The sequence below is a fragment of the Poecilia reticulata genome, linkage group LG21 (genome assembly GCF_000633615.1).
Source record: "Poecilia reticulata strain Guanapo linkage group LG21, Guppy_female_1.0+MT, whole genome shotgun sequence".
In the NCBI taxonomy this organism is placed as follows: Eukaryota; Metazoa; Chordata; class Actinopteri; order Cyprinodontiformes; family Poeciliidae; genus Poecilia; species Poecilia reticulata.
The window spans coordinates 5,883,967-5,895,910 of record NC_024351.1 but is presented as its reverse complement, the minus strand read 5'-3'; the positions used below and the strand labels follow the sequence as shown (position 1 = coordinate 5,895,910).

Sequence of the window (11,944 nt, the reverse complement as noted above, 5' to 3'; positions counted from 1 at the left end):
TTTTGCAAATAGTTCAAAGTTTAAACTGGCATGTTGAACATCTTTTATCTGCTCGTTTATTTAACAACTAGAAAATGGCAAGAGCAAGAATATTTTTTCCACTGTGATTGGCTGTTGTTAGGTCTACTGATTTTAACTTAAATGTTCATAAAAAATTTTGTAGACGCCTGTGAAAATAATTTCTATCCCCATGGCATTTTTGTTCTCGGGGAAAATTATTTTTGATGATAAATACAGAAACAAACATAAAAATCAAAACATCTACAATAGTGATGGTATTATTAATAATATAATAGTCAGTGCAAAGTAGCCTGCAAATTCTTTGGTGGGGGGCGGTGAGGGACCTGGATAAAGGCTAGAGAGGCGCCGATCCAAAAAAGGTTGAGAAACGTCTAGTCTGTAGATTCTTAAGGATCTAAACTTGGATTAGACCAGTGGTTCCCAAACCTTTTCTCCTGAGTGCCCGCAGTGGTTTCCAAATATTTTCTGGGCCCCCCCTATGGATTACAAATAGCAAATAGCTGTCTGGTTGAACAGCAGGGGAGAGAGGTTTCTTAGAAACTCCCTGTCCCTGCCCCTGGAGGGGGGGACAATTTAGGAGGGGGGGGGCAAAATTAATGTACGTAGCTGAACATAGACAACAACATCGGTAGCCTACAAGCTAACATTAACTGCATCCAGCAGCTTCACTCAACTCAGTCGGTCAGTTTGGGGGGAAAACTGTGAAAGGTTCTTTACGTTTTGCTGGTTTGCTGCCATGATTCTAACACACCTTCAGCAGCTGGTCTAAACTCAGCCCGAGTGTCGTAGCGCTCATGTTGCGTTTAAAGGCGGCTCGGAAAAACAGGTTAAGACATGTTAACAACAGATTAAACAGTTTTAACTAATGATAAAAGTGACAGAGGACACAGATATGGGAAGTGTGGAAGCCCCTACTGTATCAAATTGACAGAGGAATAACAGAGAGTTGGCCATTCTAAGGTAAAAACAAAGTGCATTCAGCGTTCATGTTTTTCTTTCATCCAGACAGCTTCCCGCGCCCCCCCTGCAATGACACGGTGCCCACCCTAGGGGGCGCGCCCCACAGTTTGGGAACCTCTGACATATGGTAAGATAAATAATATTTGATTTTTAGTTCCACATATAACTAAAAATCAAACATTTTGATTGTTTGTTGGTTGTTTTGATTGTTTGATTTTTGAAGATAATTCAAGTAGTTGAATTATCTTCAATTGTTCAATAAGAAGGTCACTTTTTGTCACAGGATGTAAATATCCAATAATAATAATAAAAAACTAAAAAGTTATCTTGTACTACTTTTCAAATAAAAGTTAAGATAAATGTACTTGGAAATTTTGGTATTAATGGACTCTTTGCACCTCAGCTTCCGCGTTCAGGGAAATGCGGCTCGATTGTTTCCGATCCAATAAAAATATCTTTTTACACTAGGTGCTTGCAGGGCTTGGCTAAGGTTTGTACATTGATCCGAAGCCCCAACAAGTCAGCTGGAGAAAGGTTTTAAGATTTACGCCTCGTTATACATTCACTGACAGAAGGTGAGTTTTACTTAAACTTTGTGGCCAACATTAACTTTAGCTTATGCTAGTAGGCAATATTCTCGGACGTTGTTCTTGTAAAAATGTGCTATTTAAGTATCTAAACATTCTAACGGACAATGTTTTTATCTTATTTTCAAGTATATGAGAATATACTTGAAAATAAGTATATTATTTTCAAGTATATTTGAAAATAATATACTTGAAAATAATTGTCGTTAGTGTCAGAGACTAACGGGGGAGGTTACAGTTCGGGCTTTTAGCTTCCGAAGCCTGACGAAGCACAACAAGCCTCATAGCTTAAAGGTAGCGCAGCTCTGGTGTCAGAGTTCTGGTTCAGCTGACCTTTCAGGTTCAAAGTTGCTGCTTTTAGAAAAATATGACTGTGTGACACGATCATATACGGTCATGTCTCCGTGTTATTTTGTTTTATTACCTTTGCGTGTTTCTCGTTCAGAGCTCAGATAGGACGGTGTTTACAGCAGGATGTGCAGGCGGATCAGTTGCTCGGCTGTCTGGCTCTGGTCTGCTCTCTCGTTCCCATAAATTCGCTCTTTCAGGCTGAATACAGAAGTGATTCCATGGAAATAACTCAGGGAGGCTCCTTTATTTACCATCCGTATCCCCAGTGTTTTTAGGCTGATCCGGAGTGAAGTGAAGGCTGCAAACTTTGTGTTGTGCAGCGTTGGCTTTAACTGGTAGTGGCAAATATTTACAAACCACCATCTTCTTAATTCAGGATCGCTTGGAAATTAATGAAAACTTAAAAGCCCATTATATTAGGAAGACAACAATGTTCATAGTATTGCTTTTTTGCATCTGAAATACCACTTAGTCTTTTCTAGTAGTCATGGTAACTCAAAGCGGAAACAAGTGAGCCGCATTGGCTCCTGGAGATGTGACGTCAACGCCGTAGGTGCAAAGAGCCCATTGAGGTAAAAAACGTTTTATTAAAAAAAGTTAGTACCTTAATTCTCGTCTTGCATCCTCCTGTACTGCAGGTGGCGCTACACTAATCACTTTTAAGCTGCTTTTAAACTCCGCTCTTCTGCCCAAAGAAAAGGTGGAAGCAGCAGCGCCAGTCAATCAACCAACCAACCCCGGAGTCCTCCTCTGATCACATCCCGGTGTGGAGGACTGTTTTCTGGCTTTTTGTCCTCTGAAAAGATGCTGAGACGGCGCGCAAAGTCGAAGCTTGGATGCACCAAGTCGGATGAGGCGCTGTCAAAAAGCGAGCAGGATTCTTCTGATGAGAATCAGTCCGACAAAGAAAATAAGCTTCAGCGCAAGAAAAAGTGAGCATAAAGTTTGACATGATTCTGTTTAAATATGGTTTGAGTTAATAAAAGCGTTTGGCAATAAGTTGTATTTGCTCGCACGTTTTCTCCTTGTTCACCTGCGCGCGACCCGCGCATTCTGTTTGTGCGAGTTTGTGTCGGAACAAGAAGCTTCGTGTTTTATGTGGAGTTAAAATGTGAAGCTGAATTTATATAAAAGATGGGTTAATTGTTTTTCTCCCTCATTTTTAATGTTTAGTTAAACGGGGTGAAGTACTCACTCTGTCCCAACCCCCCCAAGCAGCGCGCATCGACATATATTTACACTAAAAAATCATTTTGATTCACAATCAAATCATTTATTGACCAATCGTATGTTGCATTTGCATTTTGGGGTCTATCAGCTTAACTTGTCTAATTTTTGGCTCCTTTCTGAACGAGCACATGGTTTTGTGATCATCTTATCAAAGTCCAGTATTGCATTATTTTGCTGAGTACCGAGTTCAGGTCAATAACAAAATAACGGTAGTTTTGTGGATATTAAAAGTTAAAAACGAATTATTTTAGAAAAAAATAAAGACTGGCATTTATATTTATAGATAAACTATGAACTGTAATGTATTTATGTAACTATTGCTTTTATAATTGTTATTAAAAGGGAAAACAACTAAGTCATAACAGACATTAAGGTTGAAATTTAGTAAGAACGTATAGAAACAACATTCAAGGCCACTGTAATAATAGTAGTGGAACTTTTTTCACATTTAGTAGAAATGTGAAACTACAGGGGAAACACCCAACCCCCACAAGCTTCAGCTGCATAAATCATCCTTTTGTCTGCTCTGTTGGGGGAAACTGTCCTCTGGGCTCCAGCCTAAACCACTTAACGCCTGTGAATCACAATAGATTGGGAGTTAGGTCTTTATGAGAGGGTGTGAATTGTTAAATGCTCGGCTGAAGCAGCCCCTGGTTTGGTCCATCTTCTTGAAAAGATTTGATTCTGACCAGCTCTTCTTGAAATGTCCTCAAAAAACATACTTAAAATGTTTTCCTAACTTTCTGTATCGATGCTATTCAGTCACTGAAATACACAAAACATCAGATGTGGAGTATGTGTTTAAATGTTGGTGTTATTATATCTGACTTGGAGTGAGCGTTGTTAGCCTTTTGTTAAAAAGTTGCTCTGAGTTTTTGTTTCTACATCCTGACTATGTTCTTGTTTCTCTTAGATTTGAATGTGATGAAGATTCAGACTATGAACCTGCTGAGAAGAAACGAAGAGGAAGAGGGAGTGGGTTGAACAGCAAGTCCCTTCAAGTCAACAGCAAAGTCAAATCCAAAGCGAGAGCGAAGGGAAAGTTCAAGGCAGAAATGTTGCCATCCGGTGAGGATGGCGCCAAGATGGAGGGATGGCGTGAGGTTGACGAGGCCGACGTAGCGCCATGCCTGCCCACCTTCCGCCCTTTGCGAACACCTGGACCCCAGCTCATCATGATGGCTCCGTACACGGCCCTAGACCTTTTTCAGCTTTTTTTTACAAAGAGCGCCCTGCAGACAATAGTGAAAAACACCAATGAAAATGGCCGAGCCCACTGCTCTACCAAATACCACACTTGGACGGACATAACCCTGAAAGACATGTATTCTTTCCTGTCTCTCGTGATCTACATGGGCTTTGTCAAATGCTGCGCTCTGACCGATTACTGGCGATGTGGCACCTTGTACGATCTACCTTTCCCACGAAAGGTGATGTCTGGAAACAAGTGGTTGGGAATCCTCCAGGCTCTGAAGCTGAGCAGTCTGGAAGATGACGCTAAAAACGAGAAGAAGAAAGGAACGCCAGAGTTCGACTGTCTGGCCAACATAAAGCCGCTGTATGATGACATCAGAGAAGCCTGCCGTCACAACTACCAGCCGCGCCAGGAGATGGCCGTTGATGTGAGAATGGTTGCCTCAAAGGCTAAAGTGCCTCTAAAGAAGTTCATGAAGAACAAGTCTGTCCACTGGGGCTTCAAGCTTTTTGTTCTGGCCGACTGCAGCAACGGCTACACCTATGACTTTCTGGTGTACGAGGGTGAAAGTGGCAAGGCTCTGAGTGACACGGTCATGAGCCTGATCAATCCCTCCATACTGGGCAGTGGCTACAAGCTGTATTTGGACAATATTTACACCACTCCAAGCTTCTTCCGTGATCTGCTGAAGCATAAGATTTTGGCCTGTGGGACCGTCAGGCCGCACGGAGCGGAGTTCTCTAAGGTCAAGCTGAATGTCCTGGACCAGGACTCTCCCCGCGGAAGCATCCGCTGGCTTCGCTCAGACTCTGTCCTCTTTTTGCAATGGCGAGACACCAAGGACATCTTCCTCTGCTCCACCATCCACCCAGCCCATGCAAATAAAAGCACCAACAAGAAGACAAAGAACAAAGGAGGCAGAAGCCCTCCCAAAGCAATTCCTCCATCTGTCAAAGACCACTCTCGGTAAATACTGTGCAATACGTCTGACTGGGTTTGGTGCTCTTTAAAATATGATTTCCATCTAACTTTCCTTCTTATTTTCCATTCTTCAGGTGCATGGTGGGAGTGAGCTTATCCGATTCTCAGATAGGATATTACCAAGTTCTCCGCAAGACCCGAAAGTGGTACACGACGTTTTTCTATCACTTTGTGGACATCGCAGCCGTTAACGCCTACTTTCTCTACGAAGAACTCTGCAAAGCGAAAGGGGAATTGGCGGCGCAGCAGAAGGTGTTCCGAGAGCTCCTGGTGGAGCAGCTGTTCGAGGCGGGCACAGAGAGGGCCACGGCCGCGCCACCGCAAGCGCCTGAGCCGACCGAGACTCATCACCGGCTGGTCTACTTGACCAGCGACTGGGCCGACGGCTGGCAAAAGTGCAAGGTGTGCAAAACCAAGACGCCGGTCAAATGCTCCTCCTGCAATATTCCCCTGTGCTTTTCGCCTCAGAGAGACTGCTACAATGACTGGCACACTGAAAGTAACAAATGAGTGGCTGAATGCTGCTGTGGTGAATATACACACAGTCTGGTGGGACTGTTTTATTTTTGTCTAGACTCTATCTTTAGAAGTGGTTCATTTATTAGAAACTAAACTAGGAAAATTTGCTTTTTTCTGTGTTTTTTCACCACTTGCTGTATTTCTCTCTTACTGACATCTGAATGTTGACCTGTGTTCCTCAGGGCTTTAGTTTTCTTTAGTGACCTCAATGGTGCCTGTATGTTGAAGTTTGTATTAGTCTCTTAGATGTAGATATTTTTTTGTTCTGATATGTTTTAACAAATAGATTTCTGTTTCAACTGTGAAAACTAGATTAAAGATCCAGTGTTACATCAGTCCTGAGTTTCTCCTTGTTCCTCCTGTAATCATCTCTTCTGATGTATAAACAACGGACAACCTTTACCAAAGAAGAAGACTTGTGTGATGTTTACTGGCTTTACAACAGAAAGACAAGCTTCTGGATTTAAAGTGGACAGCAGCTGCTCTCTGATCATCACCACCATCGATGATGATGATGCTGGACTCTCCACCCGTCGACCTGATCCAGGAACCTCCTCAGATTCGATGTGTGTCTGAATGTTTTGATCAGTGAGTATTTAGACCTGAATGATCATAAACTGTCAGTTTCTCCGCCTCCACCAGATCTTTATTTACCAAAGGAAAGGCGTTCTCTGCAGAGATACAGAGGGTTGAATGTTTGTCCAGAGTCGAGTTTCTGCTGGTTTGATAAGATTTTCTGCCCCTCATCGGAGCATCCAGCTGCTGTGATTCCCCTCTAACTGCAGCAGCCTCACCTGCCAGGTTGTTGATTGAAACGGCATGAAGACGGAACTTTCTACACACCTGAGGTGAAAAATGTAACATTTTATCTGTTGAATAAATGAGACAAAAGCAGCTCTGGACTCATTTCTCTTTGCAGACAGATTAGAGATTTTCTAAACCAGTTTTTCACCTGAACTAAGACCAAATGTTTTACTGGACAAACATTTTTATTATCTGTAACTTGGGATGAATAAAACATCCTCTGAAAACAAAGAGGACAAAGCTTGTTGGTATAAAACCTGAATCCAGTCTTCAACCAGAGGCATTTAGAAAAGAATAGAATAAAAATATCCTTTATTGTCCCACAGTGGAGAAATCCAGGTGTCAGTATTTGTGCATTAAAATGAACAGATTTATGGAAATGACATGAATGTGTGAGCAGGTATAACTGACAATAATTCAGATGTGGTTTTTCCTTTTAAATCCTTAAGCATGGCTAATGAAGTAAGAATTTATGAATTTTAGTTTTCTGTAAAATGATCCACAGGGAACCGTCTGCTTTTACTTCTTTACAGATTTTGTCATCTTTTTCTACCCCATCCATCCATCCATCCATCCATTTTCTTTCGCTTATCCGGGGTCGGGTCGCGGGGGCAGCAGCTTCAGAAGGGANGCCCGGCCACCAGGCGCTCGCCATCGTGCCCCACCTCCAGGCCTGGCTCCAGAGTGGGGCCCCGGTGACCCGCGTCCGGGCGAGGGAAAACGAAGTCCAAAGTTTGTATTCATCATAGGGGTCTTCGGACTGCGCTTTGTCTGGTTCCTCACCTAGGACCTGTCTGCCTTGGGTGACCAGGGGCATAAAGCCCCAGACAGCATAGCTCCTAGGATCATTGGGACACTCAAACCCCTCCACCACGATAAGGTGGCAGCCCAAGGCCACGATACCCGCTGAGAAAATATTTTAATTATGACTCGGGGATGTAATGATGCCTACTTGCATTGTAGATATTTATTATTTGTAAATATCAGGTCAAATGCACACATGAATATTAAAAATTATGAATCCAAAATTAAAGTACTCGCACACAATTACAATTTCTACACCGATTTTTTAACTTCAACCTCACAAATCTGATAATTACAAATTCAAACCTATATAATATTAAACACGAGTCGCCTGATACACACAGACTAAACTGCATTTACACAGATCAGGTTATGATGCACGAGGATTTCTAAGACTCGTGTCACTCTGCCAACAGCCTCAGATTCATATGTAAGTGGTGCATTAAAATGCTGGTGAAAAGCTGAGTCGTGATTTTTTGTTCAGTCTACAGTCTGTGTTTGTTCTGTTCTGACTCGGTTTGATTCTCTGTCTGCAGAGTCTCAGAGCTGCTGCTGTTAGTGGACCGACTGCAGATCATTAGTATGAATCATAGGTTCCTGTTTGTGAAGGAAATGACAACATGCTGTAATAAAAACAATAGAAATAAAAAAGAAACATTGTTTTAGGTTCTTTACAATCAGATCACTCAGCTAAATCATGTCTCACTTTAGTTCTCAGTGTTCAAAGTGAGTCAGTTAAAAAATGATGCAATTTTTGTTTCAACTACTTCCTTCTATTTGTGTTTTTTCTGTCAGTTTCTAAAGAACATAAAAGTGACGACAGAGTGACAGGATGCATGCTGGGTGTTGGTGTGAAGCTGTTTTTGTCCTTTTATTTCAGCCACAAAGAGGAAACATGATCAGTGTTTTCAGATCAGCAGCAGAGAAACATCTCAGTTCAGCAGCTGATAGACGGACGGAAGATGTTGGTTCTGGTTCTGGTTCTGGTCGTTGTACTTCAGGTTGAAGGTAAAGATCTGTTTTCTTTCACATGAAGATGAGAAAAATTAAAGGGAACTTTGGCTTGCTGTTATTTTTTACGGAGACATTAACATTTAGTATCTGTAAAATAAACCTTTGTGGCATTTATGAGTGAAAAATAAATCCTGATAGAATTTCCTCTGTTGTTTTTCAAGACTGAAGAATGTAAAAGTAATTCAACACCATGGAACAAAATGACTAACACATTTATAATTTCACCTGATTGTTTTGTGAAGAATGATGGGTGTAAAACTTTAATGTGTTTTTGTTTCTGCTGCAGGAACCAGAGGAGAAGAACTTCATCTCTATCACAGAGAAGGAGAAAATGTTGTTCTACCTTGTAACAGTCCTTCATCGTCTTATCGATGCTCCATTGTTAACTGGTTCTACAACAGAGATACAAGCGAAACTCACACAGAGGTTGAAAATGGAAAAGTTGTTGATCGTTCACCTCGAGCTTCCAGGTTAAAAATGGACAGCAGCTGCTCTCTGATCATCAACAACATCACTGCTGATGATGCTGGAAGATACATCTGTAGACCTGGTTCTGATGAATCCTCAGACGGTTTTGTGAATCTGAGTGTTTTAACCAGTGAGTATTTAGACCTGAATGATTTAACTCTCAGTCTCTTTCCTTCTGATCTACTTGGTGAAATGTTGGACAGATGTTTCTGACATCATCGGTTCTGATTTCCTTTTTCTCTGAACCTTGAACGTCTCTGGACTTTAACATGAGGGAACCTCTCAGTGACCTGATGCAGTCAGAAGGTCACATGTTGTTCAGTCAGAGAGAAACGATCATTTATTTAGACTCAGGAAAACTTTACCCATCAGGCCTCAGAGAAGGAGGAAATGAAGCTTGAAGGAGGTTTAAATTTTATTTCTGTCCTCTGTTTTGTTTCTTCTACTTCCTGTCTGATCTGGGGGCGGGGCCAAGCTGTGATGTCATCAGGAAGTCGCTCATCAGAATGAACGTTGTGCTGTAGAGATGTTTAGATTTAGTTTGTCTCGTTTTGTTGTTCAATGTTTGATCAAAGGACTGAATAATTTTCTCTTTGATTTTCTTGCTTCTTCCATCATCATGTATGAAAACCTGCTGTGATCTATAATATTAGAGCAGATCAATAATCTGAAAACATCTGAAGTTTTACAAAAAAAGTTACCATATACATTCTTCAGCTTGAGAGCCTAAGACTTTATTGAGATTCTCACCTTTGATAAAGTTACTTTAACATATTTTAAACTGAGAAAATGTTTTATCTTCTCCTTCAGTTTCAGACGTTAATCCAACAAAGGAAGATTTTACATTACAATGTTCTCTGTGGAAATACGGAGGACTGGATTCTTGTCCAGGAAGTTTCCACTGGTTGGATGAAACGGGAACTGAACTGACTGGTAAAAGTGATGATCGCAGCTCAAGACAAAGATGTTTTTCTTCTCTAACTGTGAAGCATCAGAGCAACGAGAACAGAAGATTCACCTGCCAGTTTGTTGAAGGAAACAGAGTGAAGGTTGAAGCTCAATACATACAAGGTACAATATCTTTTATTTACAGAGTAAATGAGATAAACAACAGGAATTACTAGAATTTTATATGGTTGCAGTATTTACTATGGTTGGACTCAGTTGCTATGGCAACGAGTCTGCGTAGCTTGGCGAATACAGATCAATTTGCTGTGGATCATAGCACGAAATTAATACCTACATTTCTAAGTTTCACTGAGTTAACGCGGCCATGGATGACATGCAAAAGATTAGTCTTTTTGATCCGCAGCGTTGTACGCATGCGCGAAATTTCCGTAGGTCCAATAACATGCATGGTGTCTAAGTCAAGTCAGAGCCTCACCAGCTATGAACATCACCGCACGTCACTGGTCGAAACCTTCCACACCGACGCCGCTTGGCACACTGATTGAAAAGGCGTGGTTCAACAAATAACTAGCGGCAGAATCGTGTACAACAAAAACTGCGCACGCAGCAGCGTCATTCTGGAAACTTTTCGGTACCCCCTCGTGTGTAACTATTAATTAATATGCAATACTTAATATAATAATTAATTAATATGAATGAATATGAGAGCAGAGAGTGATATCTGAATTATTAAGCTTAAAAATATATTATTAACAGTTTTAAAAGTAAAACAGATCCACTGAATTGATCAGTGAACCGTCTGAATGTTTATGTGGAACAAAGTGACCAGAGTAGCGTTCTGTAGGGAAACTTTAAAAAGTGACACCAAAACAAAGAGGCCACTTTTAGAGGCTGATAGAGATGGAAAGATAAAAGGATAAAAAGGAGGAAGTGAAACAAACAGGAAGAGACAGATAAATGTGTTAAACAGAGAAATGTTGGTCAGTTTCAGGTTAGATAATAAACTGAGTTTTAACACGGAGACACTAAATCATCAAGTTATTCAGGAGAAACTGAAGTTTTAATGGACATAAAGAGCTTCACCGTTATGAACTACCATAGGATTCAGAAGTTGCTGGATTTTCTTTCAGAATTATGACTTGATTCTATTGAATATATTTACATTTTTTAAACATATTCTATATTTTCAGTGAATACAGGCAGAACATCACAGAGGCTGATTCTGTATTATTAACTAAATGTGTGGTAAAATATTTCTCTGAAYGTTTTTTCCAGTCCATCTCTACCACAGAGCTGGAGATGAAGCTGTTCTGCCCTGTAACAGACCTTCATCATCCGACTCCTGCTCCTCTGTTGACTGGAATTATAGGAGAAATGAAAACATGAACGATCAACAGGAAGTTCATAGAGGAATCGTTAAGAGTTCACCTCGTTCTGCCAGGATGAGTTTGGACAGAAACTGTTCTCTGATCATCAACAACATCAGTGCTGAGGATTCTGGACGTTACAACTGCAACTATGAAACATAKCTGTATCTAAATCTGCTGATCAGTGAGTATCTACACTAATGACTCTCTACCTGCTGATTTCAGTCTTTCTTAACCCTAAAATCTCTGTTTGGATCTGAATGTTTAGATCATGATGTGTTTTTATCTGAGTTCAGTCAGAACTGGAACTGGATCTGTCTGATTTTAGAGACTAAACTGTTCAGTTCTCTCATTATGATGGTTTTTATGGCCAACCTTCAGATTTATTGCCAGATGTTCGTCTGCAATGTTTCAACAGAACAGTTGCTAATCATTACCATAAAAATAAAAGTTGACATTGTTGGTTTCTCTCTTAATAATAACAGATGTATTTCTAGTTTAACATCATTATTTTGGACACTTTGTCTTTCCACACCACAGTTTTTATGTAGATCTCCAGTTTTCTTCTCCATCATGGTGGTTCAGGTTCTCCTGGTTCTGAAYGTGGATCCAAAGTCTCAGACTCTCAGATTGAWGTTCAGTCCACCATCATGGTGAAACTATGTTCTTCCTAAACCAGATGAAAACGATCCAATCAGGTTGCTGCTCCGTCTCCTCCTCAGGCCCCCCCGCCT

The 11,944-nt window shown here is 40.9% G+C and overlaps 1 protein-coding gene across 2 annotated transcripts; it reads left to right on the top strand.

The window, feature by feature from the left end:
- Positions 1-1,072: 1,072 nt before the first annotated feature.
- On the top strand, positions 1,073-6,179 carry LOC103457186 (piggyBac transposable element-derived protein 4-like). 2 transcript variants are annotated; one of them, XM_017302032.1, is made up of 4 exons: positions 1,073-1,108; positions 2,615-2,851; positions 4,063-5,310; positions 5,400-6,179. In XM_017302032.1, exons 2-4 carry the CDS (start codon positions 2,724-2,726, stop codon positions 5,833-5,835), a joined length of 1,812 nt encoding a protein of 603 aa, XP_017157521.1. In that variant the 5' UTR covers positions 1,073-1,108; positions 2,615-2,723; the 3' UTR covers positions 5,836-6,179. The 2 variants fall into 2 exon arrangements, with proteins under 2 accessions (XP_017157521.1, XP_008395374.1); XM_008397152.2 differs by lacking the exon at positions 1,073-1,108 and having other exon boundaries at positions 1,758-2,851.
- Positions 6,180-11,944: the final 5,765 nt, after the last annotated feature.